Raw genomic sequence first — 25469 nt, forward strand, 5'->3', positions numbered from 1 at the left:
AGCTTACATTGGACGCAACCAAGACAAGGATAACAACCCTTCTTTTTACTACCAAGAAAGGTGACCCTTCTCTCCTCCTGATTTTCAGGTTTGAATTCAGATCGCACCAAAAAATCACGCAGGGTTTTATTGCGTCGATAGGCCTTCATGGGAATCTGTTGGAATTCTTCTATCTGTGGGTATGATCGTCTTAGGATTGCCCAATGCTTTCTTAATACATTAAATATTTTATCACTATAGCTATTAAATTGGAAGACAAATGGGATCCTGGGTCTGTCAGAATGATATTTTTTGTTGTGTTGGTAGTTGTCAGATGATTTCAAAATTCTATTTAATTCCCGTTTAATCAGACCCTCCGGATAACCCCGCTCTTTAAATTTGCAGCACATCTCATCCAATCTCTGATCTCTTATTGAAATATCACTCACAATACGTGTAACTCTAAGCAATTGGCTTCTAACAATAGACCCAAACACATGAGGGGGATGGTAACTATCGTACCTAAGTAACTGATTCCTATCCGTAGGCTTAGTATATATATCCGTTTCAATCGTTCCCTGCTTGACATATACCCGTGTATCTAGGAAGGGGACCGAGTCCCCACCGATATGTATTTGAAACTGAATGTTTGATGAAAAACTATTAATGGTCTCATTAAAGGCTTCAAGAGATCCAATGCTGCCCCGCCATATAGCAAAAACGTCATCTATATATCGCCACCAGGTGGCGCAATGTTCCCGAAAACTCTCATTAGAAAAAATATTCCTCTGTTCAAAATCATGCATGAAAGAACATGCATATGGCGGGGCAGCATTGGAGCCCATAGCAACCCCCGTGAGTTGTACATAGAACTTGTCCCTAAAAAGAAAATAATTGTTATGCAAAATCAATTTGAACAATTTTTCAAAAAAAAGGATTTGTGCATCGGAGTACTCCCGACATTCCCTAATCAGGTTAATCGCTGCTTTAATACCAGCTTCGTGTGGAATGGACGTGTACAAGCTAGTTACATCCCATGTAACAAGAATAAAGTCCTCATTGATAGGTGGTAAGTCCCTAATTTTGGAGAGAAAATCACCAGAGTCCTTGATAAAGGATGGAGTATTTTTCACCAAAGGTGATAGTACTCTGTCCAATAGTTTGGCTATAGGTACAAAAATCGAATCGTTCCCTGATACAATCGGGCGTCCTGGTGGGGACTGTTTATCCTTATGGATCTTGGGAAGTATGTACAGAACCGGGACACGAGTATGTGATGGTAACAAGAACTCTTGGAGATCATGTGAAATGAGCCCTTCCTTAAATGCTGGCTTGATAATACTTTCTAGAGTCTTTTTAATACTCCATGTCGGATCAGAATGTAAGGGTTTATATACTGTGTCATCATCCAGTTGGCGCTTGACTTCATTTTCATATGCCTGAGGATCCATAATGACCACCGAGCCCCCTTTATCCGCGGGCTTACAAATGATATCTCTCCGCTTGGTTAACTCTCGCAAAGCTGATTTTTCATGAGGAGACAGATTATTAGGTACATGATCTTTAAAGTCGACCTGTTGAATCATACGTTTAATATCTCGAGTAACTTCTTGTACAAACATTTCAACCGGTACATAAGTAGTGGGGGGGACGGATTTAGATTTCGTTATCAGTCCCAAGGATTTATTATCCAACCTCCCTTCAGTTGTTTCATTCTGAATAAATGGTTTATGGAGAAAATGAACTTTCCATCTAATGTTGCGAAAAAGGCGATACAGATCTTGGTCTAATTGGAAAGAGTCTAAATGGCTTTTAGGACAATATGATAAACCACGATTAAAAAGTCCTACCTCTTCTGGTGACAAGACCCGCCTGGAGATATTATGTACTAAGTCTCCCTTGATCGGCCACGGTTGCCTCGTGTGTAGCGATACCCGTCTTGGCTTCCTTCTCTGTTGTAGCGTGATTTGGTTTGCATCCGGGTAGTGGACAACTCTCTCCGATCTCCTCAAAAAATTGGATGAGGAATCGGTGTCGGTATTAGCTGAAGAGTTATCGGACATGTCTCTCCTGTGGTTACCATACTCGTTACGACCTCGTCGGTTGTAAGGACGGGGCCATCGGTATACCTGATTTCTTTCATAATCCTCAATGTCCCGATCAAATTTATTGCGTTTCCTGGTTTCCAATTCAGACCGATATTTATTGATGTTCTCATCAGCCAGCTCTTTACATCTATTGAATTCCTCCAAACTCATTGCTGAGCGTAATTCTGATTCGATCTTGGTAAGTTGTTCAGACAGGGAGGATAGTTCTTTATGTATAAATGAGATGGTTAAGGTCATTATATCAAATGAACATTTATTCAAAATTTGCATGAATGTGCTCTTAAATTCATCATTATCACTGAATAAGGTCGGGGACATATATATGTTTGGGGGTTCCAAGTAATTTTCTAGAAAAAAATACTTATTTAAACTTGTAAGCGACAGGTGTCAGACAACTGTATAGTCTTTAAGTGATTAAACTGACCTCATTTACAGACCGAAGTTCATCCCTTTGATCTAAAAATTACTAAATGTTACAATGTTTACAGTTATCTCTGCCTAAGTTGTGATAAACTTGGCAGGCTGCCTGTTTTTCTTTTCTGCCCTGAATCGAAGAAATACTGTTTTGAGATCGTGAGGGAGGTAGAATCTCCATTCTTTAACGATTAATCTTGCAGCTCTACCAGGAGTGTTCTTTGGCTTCCTCTCCTTTATGTGTGACATGAACTTGGGAACCATGGGTCTCTGGAAGATGGTCTAAGCTTTTCTTTTTTTTTTTAACTTTTTATTGACAAGGTATAAAAAAACAGTTTGGTATGACAACCATTACGCACAACATGAGTGTTAAGAAATATTCGGCACACAAAGATCAAGAAAATTCATGTTTACATATGAATTATTGACACTGAACAGTTTTGATAAAGAAAAAAGTGACACAATACTTTCTGAGTAGTTGGATCCAGGCTAGAAAACACAACAATTCCAGATAGTATACCAAGGAGTATATATTCAACTTCAGATTTAGGAAACTTCGTACAAAACGTTGCTTATGTATTTTCAATGGTGAGAGTAGAGGAGCACCATACGTCCCACACCTTACTATATTTACCTGGACAACCCCGATGTTCAAAAATTAGTTTTTCATAAGGAAGTAGGTGATTCACCATCCTTATCCATTGACGGATAGACCGTGGAGCAGACCAATTCCATTCAAGGGCAATAGCTTTACGAGCTATAAACAGCATCTCCCATAGCAAAATTCTGGTATACTTTGGCCATTGTTCCTCATTCAATATACCTAATTGGCAGATTCGTGGGTGGCATGGCACAGGGATAGAGGATGGTAGAGAGAGTGTTACAACCACCTGCTGCCAATATCCATCAATGACAGGACACAACCACAATACATGAGCAAAATCAGCTCGTTGATGAGAACATCTAGTGCATGCTGAAGTCGGAATACGATGCATGGCATGTAATCGTACAGGAGATAAATAAGACTGGATGTAACATAGAGAGCTGGATAAGTTTGTTGGTAATGACCGGTGATACCGTTAAGTGAGAAGAACATGCTTCTTCCCAGTCCTCGTCCGACAGATCGGGTATAAGAGCATGCTATTTATCCTGGACCTCTAGGTTTTTTTTTATTAATTGAGGTATATAGTAGATGAGAATACACAGTGGAGATCAAGCCCTTATACACCAATCATTGGGCAGTCCAAGAATTTGGTACCAGCAACACCAAACTGAGTCTGCAAAACATGGCGAAGCTGTAGGCATCTATAAAATGCATTACGTGGAAGGGCACATTTGTTCTGTAATTCAGCAAAAGGAGGTCAACACATTGCCAGAATATACGTTTTGGTCTAATCTTTACAACGGGTCTGTGACAACAAGCCCATATTGACCTTTCTTAATTTATGCTTCGTAGGTCAACAGCTATTGGTGAGTTTGGTTCCTTCCTGGTGGTGACATGAGCTGGAGAAACCTGAAGTGGAATTTGCATGGAGCACAAGTCACTTCATAACAAGACGAGTTACAGTAACAACTGTAATTGTGGATTAAACTTTATGGACTTTTGCCCTTTTAAAACCCACGGTTACATATATCTTTGTGTTTGCACATAGGATAGCACATGGACATATATGAATTTGTATACATTTAGTGGACTGATATTAAATGGCAGGCAGCTCCCTGTTCTGGGTACTAAGGCACATGGCCTATGCTAAAGACTAACCAATCGCATTGCTCAGCAGACACATAAGCAGGCATGCCCATGTCATGGTGAGGAAGGGCATCACACTAGCTGGCTGTCAGGTTGCCCTAACAAGCACTCTGACTTCAGAAGTAAAACAGGGATGTCTGAATGCTTTTCATACCACACAGCAGTACTAAAACTATGGTGAGATCCTCATAGTTGACAAGATTTTTATTTTTTACCTTTAAAGTAGAACTATGATCTATGCACATTGCAAGATTTTAATACACTTTGTTTGCAGATTCCTACTTTCTGTTATGCTAGAGTTACAATGCTCTGTCTCCCAGTTGTGCTCCTGCATTTCCCATGGGCTTACAATGGCTGTTTCAACACATTTTACAGTCAGGGTCACAAACAGGAAACCAGCCCAGATTCTGGAGAAAGAGCCATTTGTCTGTGTCCGTGTGCAAAATGAATGGGAGTGATTTTATAATTAATAACCAGCTGCTGCACTTGCAAGGTTCTAAAGAGGAAAGTTGCTGGGTCTGCATTCCTTTAGGTATTATTTCTCTTTGGGAATATCTCATTTTTGTTGCAGGGAATGCCTAAAATCTTAATGCAGACTTCTGTGGAAATCAGCAAAGGGCATTTCTGGGGGGTTCTGTACACCATCTGTGCACAGAATACCTCCAGGTAGCCATATTGTATTTTACAGAAAATTACAGCACTGCAAATTGAAAAGGAAAGGTAATTTTATAGGAGGAGGAGGAGGAGGAGGATGATGAGGAAGAGGAAGAGGAAGAGGAAGAAGAAGAGCCGGCCAGGGACAGAAGAATCTGTCCCCGGCCGGCTCTAAGACTGAGAACTGAGTGATCAGTTCTCAGCATTCTGTGACCAGAGAGTCACCCACTCTCTGTTCTGCCCCCCCCGCCCCCCCCCCCCAGACTCACTGAAGCTGGAGGCTGGAGATAGACAAGTAATACAGAGGTGTCTTCTGCCTGGCTAGGCTGTCTATAAGATGTGCCGTATCATAAACTGGCTGGACAGAACAAAAGATTCTTAGGTAGGATAATACAGCTCACATATATGCAAAGGTGGAGTTCAGCCTGTATCATACAATGGATAGTAGACTAAGCAAAAGGGATAAAGCTATCCATCTAAGCAACACTGTACTGTATATAAAAATGGCTACTCCAAAACAGTGCAATACAGTACCTAAGTTCTTGGTATACTGAAGCTTGGGCAACTGAGTAACCAGAAAGAGGAAGTTGGTGACGGGGAAAAAAGAAAGCTGCTTCGTGGTGACATAAATCTGTAAAATCAAACAGACAAAAAAAGCCAAGAGTCAAGTGGCATCTATGGAAATAGGCAGCTCTAAAGAGAAACATTCCTAGTAAATTGATTAGGATAGTACATTTCATAACATGCATCTAATGGAATAAGACATTTCACAAGTGACAGGTCCTCTTTAACCTCTTGTGGCTGGTCACTGTACATATACAGATGGTCTGCTCCCCTATTGTTCTAGCAGGATGTACTAGTACTTTCTGGGGAACTGAGCTTCTGCATGTGCAGTCTTGTCATTGGACACATCGGATTACAGGCAAAAAAAAAAATTACACAGAGCCAGTGAGAGTGCCTCTGGACCTCACGATCACTATGACCAATCACAAGTTGTGGTGTGCCACTTATTGGCCAATAATCAAGAAGCACGGTTTACTCTCACACACCAAATCGGTGTGTATAAGGAAAGAAAGCCTCCTCAACAACAGCTATCAGCAGTGCAATACAACACCAGAAAAAATAAAATCAAATAAAAATCAGCACAAGGGACATTACTTACATTTAATGAGAAAAGTCCCTTGTTCTGGTAGTCACGGTGGAAATCTTCAGAACTCTGCCCCCCTTACATGCCCTGCAGTTTTCATCTTGGGTGCTGCAGGGGTTACTACCAGTGGTAGACTATAGCTTCCGTGAATGAAAAGTGCATTATGAATGGAGGTTGTCTACGATTCATAGATCACTTTTAACTGATGGAAGCTATAGTTTTACGAATGGAGGAGGAGGGCAGAAAGGGTGGGTATACGTGGTACTTTTGAGGAGTATCTGTTACAAGTCCAGGCCTTGAATTAACCTCTGCTGCACAAGAAGACCATGACTGCAAGTTATAGGAAAGGGTCAGAAGACTTTCAATTTCTAATTATTACAACCTGCACCAGCACAAGGAACGCTTCACAGACAATGTAAGCAATGTCTCGATTTGCTACTTAAAAAAATTCCTAAGCTTAAAAGACAAGTATGGCCTTCTAAGAAAAAAAAAAAAAAAAAAAAAAAACAACACACCACGCACTATACTTACCTAGATGGCTGCAGCTTGATCAGATGCTGCACCTGTTCCCTGCTGACTCTAAGACTGAGAACCGAGTGATCAAACACTGCCGATCGCCCAGCTCTCCGCCTGCGGTGTGCAGAGAGATGGTGACTGCCAGTGCAGTGCTCTGCCCCTCCAGCACTCAGTGGAGAGGAGGGGGAGCAGCTGGAGTAGGCTCTCAGAGGCTCACTTGGAGGCTGAGCCAACTGCCAGTCCAGGCATCTGGGAGGATTCCCGACCATATGGACCGGCTCTGTGATGGCAGCTTTAGGCTGCTGTCGGCTGAAAATGGGTCACAGGAGTGCAGAACAAACTACACTCCTGTGATCCCCAGGAGAATTACAGCCAAAATAGCTGTGGCTATACTTCTACTTTAAGTTTTAATGTGCCTAGCACTACATTTTATACCCTTAATTTCCCCCCCCCAAAAAAATCGTGCCACAAAAAATAATATCGCCTTGGGATGTTGATTTTCCAAAATGGGGTCATTTTGGGGGTTTTCATACTGTCCTGGCATTTTTATTTGCTAAGTTTTAAAACAGAAAGCAAGGAAAACAGTTTTTCTTTTTTAAATATGTTTCTGGTCTTTTTTCCTAAATATAGTAGAAAATAAAAAAAAAAACAGCACTTGTTAAATACCACTAAAAGAAACCTTTGTCTAAATATATACAGTATCTATAAAAATTTCACTTGTGTACAGTGTTGCATGACTGAGTAATTGTCAAAGTTTTGCAACACTAAAAACTGAAAAATGGCCTCATATTGAAGGAGGTGTAACATGGTAGTACAGAGATGGTTAAGCTACAGCGCATCTTAGATGGTCATGAAAAAATGAGTGTGTTACTTTGTTCAGAGGGTTGTGAGTTCCGGCAGCCTCCAGGTAGGCAGTGATCTCATACAGCAGAGTGTTGTCCTCCTTGGGGCATGGCAGAGATGGATCCTGGTAATGAGCTTTTATATCTGACAGAATGGCTCTGGAATGGATAAGAGAGAACTGTCACCATCTGTTTAACATGTATTATACAATGTATATAGTTACATAGTCAGTAAGGTTGAATAAAAACACTGGTCCATCCAGTTCAACCTGTGGGTGTGTATATATGTTGTTACCATTTTAAGATGTATTCTTTTTGGAATATTGTATTGCATTATGAATCACAAATGTATATATACAACCATTATTGGAAATAATGTTTTTCTCATACATAGATCTATCTATAATAGGCTTGTCGGACATTCCATTTCCAAGCTATTACCATTGGTATGGAGTTGTCCAAACTCTTTACGACTATACCAACATTCCACTCTCCTGGGAGGCTTGCCAAAATAATCTTGGTGTATCCTTAGGAATTTCTGTTCATTCAGCCAAAAGAACATATGTAAGGTCATGTACTAATATCGAGAGGGAAGATTTGGCTAGCAAGTATTCATTACAATTCATCCCAAAGGTTTTATTAGGGTAGAGATCATGGCTCTACACCAAACATATCAAACTATGTCTTAATGGAGCTGGCTTTGTGCACAGGGGCTCAGTCAAGCTGAAACAGAAAAGGGCCTTCACCAAACTGTTCCCACAAGACTGGAAGCGTACAATTGTCTAAAATGTCTTTGTATGTTGTAGAATTAAACTCCAACAATGAACTTTTGTCTGTTCTCTTCAGCCAGCCTTGGTGGAAAATAGGGATCAACTGGGAAAATCCAACCTGACCCATCGACTCTCACCTTGAGAAGGTTTAGCTGGAGGGTGTCTGTTTGGGCGAAACATGGCTTAACAGTTCAACCTGGAAAGATTGAGCCAACCTCACCAACCAATATGCAGGCAACAGAATAACAGATAAGCGACTAGATTAGGTACCTGTAATTAGGGTTAAGGTGGTAAACATTGGCTGCCTACTTATTTCTCCCAGCATGGGTTTACTTTACAGTGGAATTAAACTCTAAAATACTTTCCTATGCTTCAATGGCCCCTCGCTGGCTTCTTCTCCCCAGCTTTCTCCGGGTGTCAGTCTTTGGCCATCTCAATTGGCCGATGTGTGATGACATCACGCCCATGCAGGAGTGTATTTATCCCGACACACAGGCACTGTGCCTGAATGCAGACTGAGCTGCGCATGTGCAGCTCAGTGTACATTCTACAGAATACGGTGAGCAAGAAGGTTTGCTCCCAGTTTTTTCTTTTTAGACTTTAGTTCCGCTTTAAAATGGAACTAAACCCACAAATTTAAAGAGAAATTAACCCCCCTTATCCTATTCAGCCAAGAAAGCTGCCATATTTAGCCTCTTTGATTTGTAACAGTCATGGTGCTGCACATGTGATCAGTTAGACCCCTTTCACACTGGTATTGCGTTAGAGGTAAATCGGTGCTAGTTTTATCAGCAGTTTTCAGCCGCTAGCGGGGCGCTTTTAACCCCTGCTAGTGGCCGAAGGGTTAAATGCGCCCCAAAAGTGCAGCTGCCAAAGCGCTTTGCAGGTGCTTCGGCAGTGGTGCCCATTGATTTCAATGGACAGGGGCGCTAGAGGAGCGGTGTATACACTGCTCTAAAGATGGTGTCTTCGCAGGACTTTTACTAGCGTCCTGCAAGCGCACCGCTCCATTGTGAAAGCCCAAGGCTTTCACACTGGGGCTGCAGGGGAGGCGTTTTTCATGCGCTTTACAGGCACTATTTTTAGCCCTTTAGCGCCTGAAAAATGCATTCAGTGTGAAAGGGGTCCAAGCCACTTGATGATTTGACAGTTTAGTTGAGAGCACAAGCAAATGTGACAGATATATTCCCGACATGCTGGGAATGCTGTTTTTTTGAAATAGTGAAAATTGATAGGTTTGGTTCCACTTTAAGCCCCCGTTCACATCGGTGAGACTTGTCATGCGATTTGACAGGTTAAAATCGCATGACAAGTCACACCCTATTGATGGCAATGGAACTGTTCAAAACGGTGTGCCGCCGACTTTATGGTGCCCCACCGATTTAAAAAGGAGTTCCTGCAGTTTTTGGCGATTTTAGGTGTAACTTGCATAGACATCTGTGCATGAAGTCGCACAGATGTCATCCAAGTCGCACCTGAATTTGACATGCGGCTTTGAAATTGTGCGATTTCAAGTGAAGTTGCACGATTTCAAAGCCGCATTCAGTGTAAACCAAGGGTTACCGCTTCCCAAAACAATTACATTCAAGGCATGGCGTGAATAATAACGGTCACAGTTGCCAGTGTGCTTATGTTGTCTCTCAAGCGAACGGTAAAGCCATCAAATGGCAGTGCATTACAGCATCATGTCAAATGCGGATCAAGCGGAGGTTAAGATGGCCGCACTCGCTGGCTGCAAAGGACAGGAGGGTTTTGCTTAATGACCGTAAGGGGTCAATCAGGTGAAGCTTAGTAATAAATTTTTTTTTTAATCTTACTCATTGAAGTTGTCCAGAGCTGCGGCCAAGTGTTTGGAGTCAAACTTGCAGGAATAGTTTAACTCATTAGCAATCTTCTGCCGGAGAATCTGCATCTGACCGACCTGTAACACAAGAAATCCAAGGTCTGCCAAAATAGTGCAAGATGGATCTGTATTATTTTCATTCTGATGACATTTAGGGGAGATTTACTAAAACTGGAACACTCAGAATCTGGTGCAGCTCTGGAAGGTAGCCAATCAGCTTCTAACTTCAGCTTGTTCAATTAAAGGAGTTGTAAAGGCAGAAGGTTTTTTTATCTTAATGCATTCTATGCATTGAGATAAAAAAAAAGCCTTCTGTGTGCAGAAGCCCCCCTCAGCACCCCCAAATACTTACCTGAGGTCTCTCAGTCCAGCGATGTCAACGAGAGTGTCTCATCTGTCCGAGATTCTCCTTCCTGATTGGCTGAGACACAACAGCGGTGCCATTGGCTCCTGCTGCTGTCAATCAAAGTCAGCTGGGCAATAAGGGGAGAGAGGGGACAGGGCCAGGTCGGAGCTCCGTGTCTGAATGGACACAGGGTGCTGCAACTCAGCTTGGGTGCCCCCATAGCAAGCTGCTTGCTGTGGGGGCACTCAACTGGAGGGAGGGGCCAGGAGCACCGAAGAGGGACTCGAGAAGAGGAGGATCTCGGCTTCTCTGTACAAATCTACTGCAACAGAGCAGGTAAGTATAACATGCTTATTATTTTTATAGGAAAAAAAACAAGACTTTACAATCATTTTAAGGTTTAGCAAAAAAACCTGGAAGCTGAATGGTTTGTACGCAGACCTGCCCCAGATTTTGCACTCTACGGTTTTAGTAAACAACCCCCACAGGGAGGATAGATGCAATTGATAGCAAGGTTTTGTTTTTTTAAAGACAGAAAATAAACAGGAGCTAAGTAATTGGCTGGTATTCAGGAGCCCTCTAGTGGTAATTCACCATTACTGAATTAATCATTATACAGTTTGTCTCCTCCGGCAGTCCACTGATTGCTTTTCCATTTTAATTTGGATGGGATGCCCTAGTCTGGGGTGCTTGCCTCCGGAGGGGGTCCGGGGGCTTCTAGAGCCGTACATGAGTTTAGGTGGACATGTTGTTTCTATTTAAAACAATGGTTCACTGATGAAGAAGCGGAGTGGAAACATGTTGAAACCACAAATTAAAGACTGAGAGGCAGCTGTTAAGTTTACCAATTTTTGTAGAATTTAAAGCTGACCCCCTGGGATAAGCAAATATGGTCCAAATAGATGGAGCATTAGTGTTCTTTGTGTATTTCTTCCAGATCTGTGCAGTAATCCTGTGTGAGACTTTCCCTTTGTGCAGGTGTTTTGTGTAATAAAGACCAGTCACTGCTGCTCTCTCTCCTTGTGCAGGGTGACTGGTCTTGTCTCCGCCCCCTCCTGAGGTTTTCTGTAAAACAGCCTGAACTGGGTGGGACTGCTGGACCCCTCCTGCAGCTCTGGTCTCTACACAGGATACATATAATATTTGCAGTGTAATATTTGGGTTTGCAAGGCATTTGGTGCACACAAAGTGGATTTATAAAGTTAATTTATATCCTCTTTGGTTATTTATTGAAAATGAAAGTTTGTCTGAATTTCAACTTTTACTAGCTCAATTGTATGGACAGTTTTTTGGGGCTGATCTGATCATTAATTTAGGGGTCTAAGAACCAAACATTACAAATGGTGGCACTGCCGGGATTTTTTTTATTTCAGTTCATGTGATCAAGCCCTAACGCTACAAAGTTAGGGCTACAATGTTGTTACTTCAGGTCATGATATTAAGTGCCAAGCACCACAACAGATCACACGACCAGGCTTACCTCCTACCATGTCCCCCCACACCCATTTAGAGTATAAAATTTGAACGGTGCTGTGCTTGCTTTGGAGTCCCAAAGGAAAGAAAAGTGGAAGGCACATTCGTAAATCACAGTTGTTGACAGTGTTGAGCAGAGAGATGAACAATATCAGTGTACTGCCGCTCCTTATTTGTCCAACCAGCGGGATAGGCGTGTGTGTTTGATCAAGAGTTCTCACTAAATTGTAGGACTTGGTAGTGCTGTCTGGTAGGGATGGCTGGATCACAAGACTGAGCGGAATATCAGATAAGCAAGTCAGATCATTTACATATACTGTATGTATGTATGTCATCTGTATGTAACAAAGACAGAACAAATCAGTTAAATAAACTGACTTAATTACCTTCAGTATTGAATCCAGATATGGAGTCCAGACCTTTGGGGTTTTGGCAATAGCAGATGAATATATTTTAGAAGAGTTGGCTGCAGAGAAACAGATATTGTTGTTAGCATTAGATTACCTATATTAGTGCTTTTCCATCATAAGTGACTTGTATATCTGTTCACTTGAATCTATCTATCTATACAACCACTTCACAAGTCCTGTGTAGGACATGCTAACATCATCATCCCAATTCTTCCTTATTGGATACGCGCGCGCGCGCGTGTGTGTGTGTGTGTGTGTGTGTGTGTGTGTGTGTGTGTGTGTGTGTGTGTGTGTGTGTGTGTGTGTGTGTGTGTGTGTGTGTGTGTGTGTGTGTGTGTGTGTGTGTGTGTGTGTGTGTGTGTGTGTGTGTGTGTGCATTGGGGGGGGGGGCTAGTATGGTGTCATTATACCCCTAGCGGAATACTTACGGCTGAATTTTTTCAATAAAGTTATTTCTTATTTTTGATACACTGTGGATGATCCTATTAATGGCTACTCTTTTGGAGACATCTTTGTCATATCCTTATTGTTCATATAGTAAATTATTATAGACTTTAAAAAAAGTATTCCGTCCATTGGATGAATCGGTGATAATTAAATATTATAACTTCATGATTTGGAAAATGGGTCCTACGTTTGATTATATTTTTGAACTTTCATCTGTATCTGTAGACCATCATCATCATCATCTCACATTGATCACAGCTGCTTGGTCTCAGCTGCTCCCTATCCATGCTGTTTCACTCTAACTTCAATGTAAGTGTGCTGCTTATTTTAATAAAGTGATTTTTATTTGATACGGACCTCAGCACCCCACTGTTCGTTTTCTTCAAGTTACAGATTATTATTGCAATAATCAAATGACTAGTCATCAGCTCTGAGGTGAGCAAGAAAAGGTTTGCTTCTCAAGAAAGATGGCTGCCTCCACACAGATACACAGTGCAGAACAGGGCACAACAAGTGGTCTTTGTTGGACACAACTTCCACAATACAGATCCTCTTTATTAGTATCATGCAGTTCCAACAGATATTATTATTTAACCACTTACGGACCGCCGCACGCAGATATATGTCCTTACTTTGAAGGGGGATATCGTTGTTATGGCAGCAGATAGCTGCCATAACCCCGGTATCCTCTTCTTCGGGCTGCTTTCTGATAAGAGTGGTCTCTGTGGCGGATTCGCCGTGAGATCACTTTTATCGGTGGTGGGAGAGGGACCCCCCCTCTCCCTCCGATGCCCTACGCTGCTTACCGGGGCCATTGGCAGCGGCGGAGGAGATCGGATCTTCGCCCTTGCTGGGTATGGAGAAGAGTGAGGGGAAGACGGCCCCCACCCATCCCCATAACAATGCAGGGCGGAGGCGACGTCAAAACACCACTTCCTCCCATAGCACTTAAAGGGACATTTTTTTTAATGATTTTTTTAAAATGACAATTTTTTTTTTTTTTTTTAATTTATTGCATTTAAGTGTAAATATGAGATCTGAGGTCTTTTTGACCCCAGATCTCACATTTAAGAGGTCCTGTCATGCTTGTTTTCTATTACAAGGGATGTATTTTTTTTTTATTGTTTATTTCCCTCCACATAATTGGACTTATTTTATATATATGTTCTCCCTGTGCCTGCGTCGGTTTTCTCCGGGTACTCCGGTTTCCTCCCACATTCCAAAGACATGCTGGTAGGTTAATTGGATGCTGTCTAAAATTGTCCCTAGTATGTATGAATGTGAGTGGGTAGGGACTGATGTGAAAGTACAATGTATATGTAAAGCGCTGCGTAAATTGACGGAGCTATATAATATTATATATAGATATTTATTTATTTTAGGTACTTATATAAGGCCGTCAATTTACGTAGCGCTTTACATATACATTGTACATTCACATCAGTCCCTATCCTCAAGGAGCTTACAATCTAAGGTCCCTAATTCACATTCATACATACTAGGGACAATTTTAGATAGCATCCAATTAACCTACCAGCATGTCTTTGGAATGTGGGAGGAAACCGGAGTACCCAGAGGAAACCGACGCAGACACAGGGAGAACATGCAAACTCCAGGCAGGTAGTGTCGTGGTTGGGATCCCATATATATTTATTACTTTAGCATTTTTTCACTTTTAACCCTTTTTTGGACTTTATTTTAATGTGCTGTCCATTTATAACACAGTATTCTCTCATCGCTGTTCATTTACTTTTGGCATTACACACTTTTTCTATAGATATGTTGGCCACACATTTATGCTGCCAGCCCTGTTTCAACTATTGCTGTGTACTCCATTTATCTACATGTTGCGGTAAAAATTTAGATTTGACGAATACTACAAAGCAGTCCTCCCCATCCTCTTACCACATATGTGCAAACTCTTCAACGCCTTCTTCCGAGACTCCCCCACCCCGTCAGACATGCAACGCTCGTTTATCACTCTGATCCCTAAGCCAGAAAAAGACCCTACCCTATGTGCCAACTATAGACCTATTGCCCTGCTGAACTCAGACCTAAAAATTTTCACTAAACTACTATCAATCCGGTTGAACATGATCCTCCCATCCCTAATTCACAAGGACCAAGTGGGCTTTGTCCCCCTCAGGCAGGCAGGAGACAACACCAGGAAGGTGATTGATCTGGTGGATGTGGCGAATAGGGAGAAAACGGCAGCTCTGCTACTTAGCCTAGATGCCGAAAAGGCCTTTGACCGACTTGGGTGGCCCTTCCTGTTCGCCACACTACAACACGTGGGATTTCGGGGACCATTCTTGAGAGCCATTAAACATCTCTATACAAATCCCTCTTCACAGGTCAGAACTCCCTTTGCCATTTCTCCAGCTTTCTCGATAACAAACGGCACCCGACAGGGATGCCCATTATCACCCCTGCTATTTGCATTATGTGTTGAACCCTTGGCGGCCTCTATCCGAGGTAATCAGGATATTCGGGGGGTCTCCGTTAGGGGGCGGGAGTTCAAGATCTCGCTGTTCGCAGACGACGTGATCCTTACCCTGACCCAACCTCGAATCTCCCTGCCAAACTTACACGCAGAACTGGACAAATATGGAGCCCTCTCGGGCTATAAAATTAATACCTCTAAATCAGAGGCCCTTCCAATCAACATCTCAGACAAGGAAACAACACACCTAAAAGCAAACTTCACTTATCACTGGAAAACTACTTCCTTGAAATACCTAGGGGTACACATCACTACAAAATTTAACACTTTATACCAGGAAAACTTTCCCCCCATATACCGCTCCATCAGAGCCCTGCTAACATCATGGAAAAAACACCATATCTCCTTACTAGGTCGGATCGCGTCGATTAAGATGACAATCCTCCCGAAACTGCTCTACCTTTTCCAAACTCTACCCATCCCTGTCCCCCACAGCCACCTGAGTAAACTACAATCTGACCTTTTTAAATTTACCTGGAACTACAAAAGACATAGAATTCCTCGGTCGGTGATGATGGCGGCACGCTCAGATGGAGGTCTCGCGTTCCCCAACCTCATCAAATACTATCAAGCCACCCAACTACGTGCCATAGCCTCCTGGTTTACCCAACGGTCCTATAATAGGTGGACAGAGATTGAAAAAATATGGTTGGCCCCGATCCACCCTAATAACCTATTGTGGAGCGCGAGGGCGGAGGTCCCCCCCGAGCGCTCACTGGGAACAGTGTCCCATCTTCGCCGACTGTGGAACAAATTATCAAATGTCCATGAATTGTCCTCAGAAAAATCAGTCCTAACATCCTTCATCTATAACCCCAAAATTCCGGACAGCCTCACTCGCCAGATGTCTCACCCGTGGTCGTCGCGGAACCTCTTCCACTACGGACACATAGTAGACCCAAGAACCCGCAGATTATTGCCCTACTCTGATCTTCAAACCAAATATGACCTTCCACGCCAGGCCTTCTACAGCTACCTGCAAATACGCCATTATGCCCTGTCCATAGCGTCTGACCTACAGTTCTCCCCTCCAACGCCTTTCGAAAACCTGATTATGGGAGGCACAGCCCAGAAGGGCCTAATCTCTGATATTTACAAAATAATAAATGCCTACCCACTAGAAACTAAAGGTAAACATGCTTATATGATCAGATGGGAAAAAGCCCTCGAGGAGGAACTTCCCATGGAGCAATGGCAGACGATATGGACCCAGGCGGCAAAAAGTTCCCTATGCACCCTATACAAGGAGAATACTTATAAAATTCTCCTATACTGGTATATGACTCCGGACACCCTCCATACCATATACCCCTCAAGTCCCGACCGCTGCTGGCGATGTCAGAAAGAAAGGGGTACACTCCTCCACATATACTGGAGCTGTCCATTGATTGCCCCCTACTGGACTGAAGTCCACCAATTGCTGACCGGTCTTTTGGAGGTTCAGGTTCCCATGACCCCCAAGCTCTTTCTTCTAGGAGTCCTACAACCAAAAATCCCTAAGGCATACAAAAAGTTAATGCGTCATATTCTCACAGCGGCACGCTGCCTCATCGCCCTAAATTGGAAAAAAACCTCTCCCCCCACTCCTGAAGCCCTATACGCTAGGATTAAAGATGTGGAGTCGATGGAGAAGATGACGGCCAGAATTCAGGACAGGCTGGAAGCACACAACAAAGTATGGGAGCTGTGGCACCGTTGGGAGGACCCACCTTGAACAAGTAAACAAAACAATGTAATAACCACCTCCCCCCCCCCCCCCCCTTCTTCACCCTTCTTCCCTTCTCCCCCCTCTTTCTTTCTTTTAGTATTGAATGTTTTAATAACTTGTACGACTTTGAACGATGGTATATACTATGTAATCTTGTAATAAAAATATAACAATAAAAATGTTATTTAAATAAAAAAAAAAAATTTAGATTTGTCAGACCAGGCAACTCTTTCCAGTTTACAATTGTCCACTTTGGGTAATTCAAAAGGAGGCTCTCGGTAGCCCCATTTTCCTGTTCTTAACTCACAGGAATCAAACAATAGGATTTTTTAAAACAGCTTACCTGTAAAATCCTTTTCTTTCGAAGGACATCACGGGACACAGAGCCACAGTAATTACTGATGGGTTATATAGGGTATCACTGGTGATTGGACACTGGCACACCCTATCAGGAAGTTCAACCCCCTATATAATCCCTCCCCCTTGCAGGGATACCTCAGTTTTGTAGCCAAGCAATATAGTGTATTAGAAGAGGGGCGGGACCTCTGTGTCCCGTGATGTCCTTCAAAAGAAAATAGGATTTTTTAAAACAGCTTACCTGTAAAATCCTTTTCTTTCGAAGGACATCACGGGACACAGAGCCACAGTAATTACTGATGGGTTATATAGGTATCACTGGTGATTGGACACTGGCACACCCTATCAGGAAGTTCAACCCCCTATATAATCCCTCCCCCTTGCAGGGATACCTCAGTTTTGTAGCCAAGCAATATAGTGTATTAGAAGAGGGGTGGGACCTCTGTGTCCCGTGATGTCCTTCGAAAGAAAAAGAATTTTACAGGTAAGCTGTTTTAAAAAATCCTATTTTCTTTCTCGAACATCACGGGACACAGAGCCACAGTAATTACTGATGGGATGTCCCAGAGCAATGCTACCTGAGGGGGGGGAACCACGACCAAGTAGGGTGCAATCAGACCTGAGGACCCTGTACTGCTGCCTGCAGCACACTACGCCCAAAGGCGATATCCTCATGCCTTCTCACATCCACCTGATAGAATCTGGTGAATGTATGAACTGAAGACCAGGTTGCGGCCTTGCAGATTTGAGCCATAGAGGCCCGGTGATGCACTGCCCAAGAAGCACCAATAGCCCTTGCGAATGTGCCCTGATCTGAAACGGAGGAATCTTCTGTTTCAAACCGTAAGCTTGAATGATCAACTGTCGAATCCATTTAGAAATGGTAGCTTTGACGCTGCCTGTCCTCTATTGGGACCCTCTGGCAGCACAAACAAAACATCCGTCTTGCGGATCTGAGTAGTTGCCCCTAGATAGGCCTTAACTGCTCTTACTACATCCAACGAATGTAGAGATCTCTCTTCCGGAGAACAGGGATCTGGAAAAAAGGAAGGTAGAACAATGTCTTGGTTTAAATGAAAATCAGAAACCACCTTTGGTAAAAAACTAGGATGAGGGCGTAGTACCACTCTATCCTTGTGTATAATCAAATAAGGCTCCTTACAGGAAAGAGCTGCTAATTCTGATACTCTTCTAGCAGAAGAGATGGCCACCAGAAAAATTAATTTCCTTGTCAACAAGACCAAAGGAATCTGACATATTGGTTCAAAAGGCTGTTTCTGTAACACAGCCAGGACCAAATTCAAGTCCCAGGGGTTTAGGGGCGCTTTAACCGGAGGATTAAGACGCATCACCCCCTGCATAAAGTTTCGGACCAAAGAATGCGAAGCAAGTGGCCGCTGAAATAATACTGATAAAGCAGAGACCTGGCCCTTGATGGTACTCAAGGCCAGCTTCATCTCTAATCCCATCTGTAGAAAATCAAGGATTCTACCTATGACATATTTCCTGGGATGCCAACCTCTGGATTCACACCAGGTTATATAAGCCTTCCAGACTCTATGATAAATCATCCTGGAAGCTGGCTTCCTTGCATTAATCAAGGTAGATATGACAGGACCTGAGAGCCCACAACTCTTCAGAACGTGGGTCTCAATAGCCAAACCGTCAAATTTAGCGTTTGTAAGGCAGGATGGACTACTGGACCTTGAGATAACAGGTCTGGGCGTACCGGTAGTATCCACGGGGAACCCACCGTCATCCTTACTATTTCTGCATACCAAGTCCTTCTGGGCCAAGCGGGGGCCACCAGAAGTACCGACTTCCTTTCCTTCCTGATCCTGCGAAGGAGTCGTGGTAGTAGCAGAATAGGCGGGAATGCGTAAATCAGTGAGAACCGATGCCACAGAATCACCAACGCATCCGTCCCGCATGCAAGAGGATCTTTTGTCCTTGCCACAAATCTGTCTATCTTTTTGTTGAATCGGGATGCAAAGAGATCTACATCTGGAACCCCCCATCTTTGGCATATGGCGCAAAAGACGTCGGGATGCAGAGACCACTCCCCTGGAAGTAACTGCTGGCGACTTAGATAGTCCGCCTGCCAATTCTCTATTCCCGGGATGAAACTGCCGATATGCATGGCACATGCTTCTCTGCCCAGACTAAGATCTGGTTCACCTCTTTTTGAGCAACTCGGCTCCGGGTGCCTCCCTGATGATTGACATAAGCCACTGCTGTGGCATTGTCGGACTGGATCCTGACCGGACAACCCTGTAGCCTGATAGTCCAGGCCTTTAGAGCTAGATGTATCGCCCGGATCTCCAGAATGTTGATGGGTAAGGTCCTCTCTGTCTTGGACCATACCCCTTGGACCGCAGCCTGTTCCAGAACTGCTCCCCAACCTGACAGACTGGCATCTGTTGTTACCACCGTCCAGGTAACCGGTAGAAAGGATTTCCCCTTCTGCAGGTTTTCGGGTATGAGCCACCAATTAGGGCTCTGACGCACCGCATGCGACAGGTGCATCGGAAAGTCTAATGCCTGAACCTTCTTGTTCCAGGTCGACAGAATACTGTGTTGCAGCATTCTTGAGTGAAACTGAGCATAGGGAACTGTTTCGAATGAAGACACCATCTTCCCTATTAGCCTCATACAAAGGTGGACTGAGGGACCCTTCTTGGTCCTTACTGTCAGAATCAGCTCTCTCAAAGCAGTGATCTTTGCCTGAGGTAGAAATATTTTCTCCTGGCTTGTAACTATAATCAGACCTAAATACTCCAGTCTTCTTACTGGTTTTAGGAAAGACTTTTCTAAGTTGAGGATCCAACCTAGGTGTTCTAGATACCTGACCGTGGTCCTCAAGTTTCCATTCAAAGAGGCTACCGACCGGTCTATCAAGAGCAGGTCGTCTAGGTATGCTATGACAGCTATACCCTGAGCCCTTAATCTGGCCAGAGGAGGAGCCAAGATCTTTGTGAACACTCGAGGTGCAGTGGCTATCCCAAAAGGCAGAGCCACAAACTGGAAACGGCGCCCTCCTACCTCGAAGCGCAGAAACTTCTGATGAGCAGGAAAAATGGGCACATGCAGATATGCATCTCTGATGTCTATTGATGCCAGAAATTCTCCTCCCTGCAGGGTGGGAACTACTGTTCGAATTGATTCCATGCGGAAGGATTGAATCCTTAGGAATCGGTTCAGATCCCTTAAGTCCAAAATGGGCCTGACATCCCCATTTGGCTTTTGGACCGTAAAAAGGTTGGAATAGAAGCCCAATCCCTGGTCCTTTGCGGGAACTATCATAATGACCTCCTGCGACAAAAGTCGCTCTAACGCTAGAAGGAGCGACTGCTTCTTCTCTGGGTCTCTGGGAACATTTGATCTGAGGAACCGAGGAGAAGGGAATTCCTGAAACTCCAGCTTGTACCCTAAGGTTACCGTGGAGACTACCCATCTGTCCTGGAAGTCCTTGTGCCAGAGCTCTGAGAACTGTCGCAGTCTTCCCCCCACTCGAGTGAGCGGGGGCGCCCCCTCATGCAGAGGTCTTAGTGTTTTGCCTAGTAGGCTTCTTTCCCCAGGACTTCTTTTGTCCCTGGGGTTGACTCTGGTCTCTGGACCCCGATGGAGGCGGCCGTCGAGACTGCCTGGAGGCTGAAGCCCCCGGCGCTGGGGAAAGAGTCCGTTTGAAAGAGGGACGCTTACTCTTCTTCTTGACAGGTAAGAGAGTGCTTTTCCCACAAGAGATTCTCTTGATATAGTTATCCAAGTCCTCTCCAAACAACCTTGCACCACGAAATGGAAACCCAGCCAGTAGCTTCTTACATGGTGCTTCGGCTGACCAATTTTTCAACCATAGGATTCTACGTATATGCACCAACCCCAGTGAAAGACGGGAGGTTTGCACGATAGAATCTCTAATGGCGTCAACCACAAAGCATAAGGCCGCTGGAAGGTTAGCAAACCCCTGGGCCTGCTGTTCAGGTAATACTTTGATGACCTGCTTAACATGGTCTCTTAAGTATTGACAGACTCCAATCGCTGCTATTGCAGGTTGGGCCACTGATCCTGCTAAGGAGAAAACATCCTTCAATAGGGATTCCATCCTTTTATCTACAGGATCCCTGAGCATCTGAGCATTGTCTACAGGACAAGTCAGGCTATTATTTACGGAGGAAATGGCGGCATCAATAGCCGGTATTCCCCACATTTTAATAAACTTTTCTTCCATCGGATAAAGTGTTGAAAACTTTCTCGGTGGAAAAAAACGTTTGTCTGGGTGATCCCACTCAGAATAAATAAGCTTTTCAAGTAAAGTATGAACAGGAAAAGCATGTGCTGCTTGGAAAGGTTTCAGTGACCCCAAAGCAGAAGAGGATTCTTTAGCAGTTTCAGGTATGGGCAACTTAAATGTGGATCGGACCAATCCAGTGAGGATCTGCACTAAGACTTTCTCCTCTTGGGAAGTCGCAGAGGGTCCCTCTCCACCTGATTCCCCCGAAGAGGAATCATCCATCCCATCCCGATCCTCTGAAGGGGACTCATCTCCTTTATCCCAGAGCTCCTCTGTCTGAGGGTCTTGGGGAACAGAGGAAGGCCTAGTGCGTTTTCTTCCACTGAGTGAAGACGTAATCACGGCCATTAATCTTTCCTCTAGACCATTAATGGTTGAGGAAAAAACCTCTTGTGTAATATATACAGGGGCTGAAGTGCCAGAAGCAGGTGTAGCCCCTGACCCCGATGGCTCTCCCTGGCTAGCCGTCCCTGGCCCATCTTTAGGGGGGGGAGGATGCTGCCGACAGGGGGCCCTCAGAACCTGAACAAGATCCCCTAGTGTCTCTGGTTCCTGGGGTGCTTGAACCTCTTCTACCCATAGTGCAAAGCAACAAGGTGTGAGGTATACAAATGAACACTGCCCGCTGAGCGATGTAGTCTGGCTAAAAGCCTTGCTACCCAATGCTCAGTCTGGTGTTACTTCAGTAAATGCTGCCTAGGAGAATGCCTGTGTCCCACCTTACATGCGACCGTCAGCTCTGTGTCTCTCAGAAGGCTGAGTGCACCTGTACAGAGTGCCTCTAATAGCCTGCAGCTGGCCTGAGTGGGAGTCTAAACACTCTGTGCTGACATCCCGCCCCCTCCTCTACCGCCCCCCCCGAGTTTTGAAAAAAACGAGCGCTTCCCGCACTGCCGACTCTCCTGTCATGCTTCTGGAGAAAAGGCTGGGGATGGGGGGGGAGAAGGAGGGAGACTGGTAACAAGATTTGCCTGAACGGCTATCTTCAGAGATGGTGGCCTTTAGGCCACAGAGCCCGGGTGGTATAACCACTTTCTAGACCCCTGTGGCCCCTCTCTAGCCTGGGGGGAACATTCAAACATGAGAAATCCCCCCTTTCCACCTTACCTGCTTGCAGCCTGCTTTGAGATGCTGGGAATAATCAGCACTGAACACCTGAGACAAAGTCAGCATGTGTAGGTTTGTGCTCTTGGCAGCCCCCGGTGGTCACAATAGGCATAGCATGCATTTACCTTAAAGGAGAAAAGCCACTAGAACTCAAAAATTCTGTGGAATCTCCTCTTACCTTATCCAGCCGCAGGGTGCTGTTTACACAGACCCAATCTTCACCTCTCACGGTGGGCTCCGTTTGAAAAAACCGTCAGAGACTGGGGCCCCCCATCAGTAGGGAGATCCAACAGTTCTGGGACCGTAAAGCACCTCGCCAGAAATTAGGAAGTTTAAAGCCATTTTCTGATCTGCGGGGTCCAGCTCTCTAAAAAGAGAAGCATTACGGGTAAAACCTCGTTTCTTCGGACACGAGGCCCGGGTACCATTCAATTCGGCCATGAAAAGACACTTCGAATGGATCCGGTTCGCCTGGCTTGCCCCAGTATAGGATCTTAGGATATTCCCTTTGGAGCTCAGCACAGGACATCTTTACACGTCCATCACCTAAGACACTGGCGTAAAAACTGAGGTATCCCTGCAAGGGGGAGGGATTATATAGGGGGTTGAACTTCCTGATAGGGTGTGCCAGTGTCCAATCACCAGTGATACCTATATAACCCATCAGTAATTACTGTGGCTCTGTGTCCCGTGATGTTCGAGAAAGAAAAGGTTGGAATAGAAGCCCAATCCCTGGTCCTTTGCGGGAACTATCATAATGACCTCCTGCGACAAAAGTCGCTCTAACGCTAGAAGGAGCGACTGCTTCTTCTCTGGGTCTCTGGGAACATTTGATCTGAGGAACCGAGGAGAAGGGAATTCCTGAAACTCCAGCTTGTACCCTAAGGTTACCGTGGAGACTACCCATCTGTCCTGGAAGTCCTCCTGCCAGAGCTCTGAGAATTGTCGCAGTCTTCCCCCCACTCGAGTGAGCGGGGGCGCCCCCTCATGCAGAGGTCTTAGTGTTTTGCCTAGTAGGCTTCTTTCCCCAGGACTTCTTTTGTCCCTGGGGTTGACTCTTGTCTCTGGACCCCGATGGAGGCGGCCGTCGAGACTGCCTGGAGGCTGAAGCCCCCGGCGCTGGGGAAAGAGTCCGTTTGAAAGAGGGACGCTTACTCTTCTTCTTGACAGGTAAGAGAGTGCTTTTCCCACAAGAGATTCTCTTGATATAGTTATCCAAGTCCTCTCCAAACAACCTTGCACCACGAAATGGAAACCCAGCCAGTAGCTTCTTACATGGTGCTTTGGCTGACCAATTTTTCAACCATAGGATTCTACGTATATGCACCAACCCCAGTGAAAGACGGGAGGTTTGCACGCCAGAATCTCTAATGGCGTCAACCACAAAGCATAAGGCCGCTGGAAGGTTAGCAAACCCCTGGGCCTGCTGTTCAGGTAATACTTTGATGACCTGCTTAACATGGTCTCTTAAGTATTGACAGACTCCAATCGCTGCTACTGCAGGTTGAGCCACTGAACCTGCTAAGGAGAAAACATCCTTCAATAGGGATTCCATCTTTTTATCTACAGGATCCCTGAGCATCTGAGCATTGTCTACAGGACAAGTCAGATTATTATTTATGGAGGAAATGGCGGCATCAATGGCCGGTATTCCCCACATTTTAATAAACTTTTCTTCCATCGGATAAAGTGTTGAAAACTTTCTCGGCGGAAAAAAACATTTGTCTGGGTGATCCCACTCAGAATAAATGAGCTTTTCAAGTAAATTATGAACAGGAAAAGCCTGTGCTGCTTGGAAAGGTTTCAGTGACCCCAAAGCAGAAGAGGATTCTTTAGCAGTTTCAGGTAGGGGCAACTTAAATGTGCAGCGGACCAATCCAGTGAGGATCTGCACTAAGACTTTCTCCTCTTGGGAAGTCGCAGAGGGTCCCTCTCCACCTGAATCCTCCGAAGAGGAATCATCCGTCCCATCCCGATCCTCTGAAAGGGATTCGTCTCCTTTATCCCAGAGCTCCCCTGTCTGAGGGTCTTGGGGAACAGAGGAAGGCCTAGTGCGTTTTCTTCTACTGAGTGAAGACGTAATCACGGTCATTAATCTTTCCTCTAGACCATTAATGTTTGAGGAAAAAACCTCTTGTGTAATATATACAGGGGCTGAAGTGCCAGAAGCAGGTGTAGCCCCTGACCCCAACGGCTCTCCCTGGCTAGCCATCCCTGGCCCATCGGGGGGGAGGATGCTGCTGACAGGGGGCCCTCAGAACCTGAACAAGATCCCCTAGTGTCTCTGGTTCTTGGGGTGCTTGAACCTCTTCTACCCATAGTGCAAAGCAACAAGGTGTGAGGTATCACAAATGAACACTGACTGCTGAGCGATGTAGTCTGGCTAAAAGCCTTGCTACCCAATGCTCAGTCTGGTGTTACTTCAGTAAATGCTGCCTAGGAGAATGCCTGTGTCCCACCTTACATGCGACCGTCAGCTCTGTGTCTCTCCAAAGGCTGTGTGCACCTGTACAGAGTGCCTTAATAGTCTGCAGCTGGCCTGAGTGGGAGTCTAAGCCCCTGTGCTGACGTCCCGCCCCCCCCTCCTCGATTTTTGAAAAAAACGAGCGCTTCCCCCGCTGGCCGACTCTCCTGTAATACTATGGAGGAAGGCTGGGGGAGGGGGAGGAGGGAGAGAAGCTGGTAGTGAAAACCTGCCTAAACGGCAATGGTCGGAAATGGTGGCCTGAGGCAGCGGTACCCGAGCGGTATAACCACTTTCTAGACCCCTGTGGCCTCTCTCTAGCCTGGGGGGGAACATTCAA

At 44.8% G+C, this 25469-nt stretch overlaps 1 protein-coding gene across 1 annotated transcript in view; it reads right to left on the minus strand.

The window, feature by feature from the left end:
* The window catches only part of WASHC5 (WASH complex subunit 5), a 112736-nt gene that overhangs the window by 12906 nt on the left and 74361 nt on the right, over positions 1–25469 (minus strand). Inside the window, exons 23-26 of the mRNA XM_073632233.1 lie at positions 12229–12308; positions 9998–10101; positions 7440–7569; positions 5440–5536 (exon numbers count right to left, since the gene is read on the minus strand). Coding sequence (XP_073488334.1) covers positions 5440–5536; positions 7440–7569; positions 9998–10101; positions 12229–12308 — 411 coding nt within the window. The remainder of the gene's footprint in view (positions 1–5439; positions 5537–7439; positions 7570–9997; positions 10102–12228; positions 12309–25469) is intronic.

The sequence above is a fragment of the Aquarana catesbeiana genome, linkage group LG05 (genome assembly GCF_042186555.1).
Source record: "Aquarana catesbeiana isolate 2022-GZ linkage group LG05, ASM4218655v1, whole genome shotgun sequence".
NCBI classification, from domain to species: domain Eukaryota; kingdom Metazoa; phylum Chordata; class Amphibia; order Anura; family Ranidae; genus Aquarana; species Aquarana catesbeiana.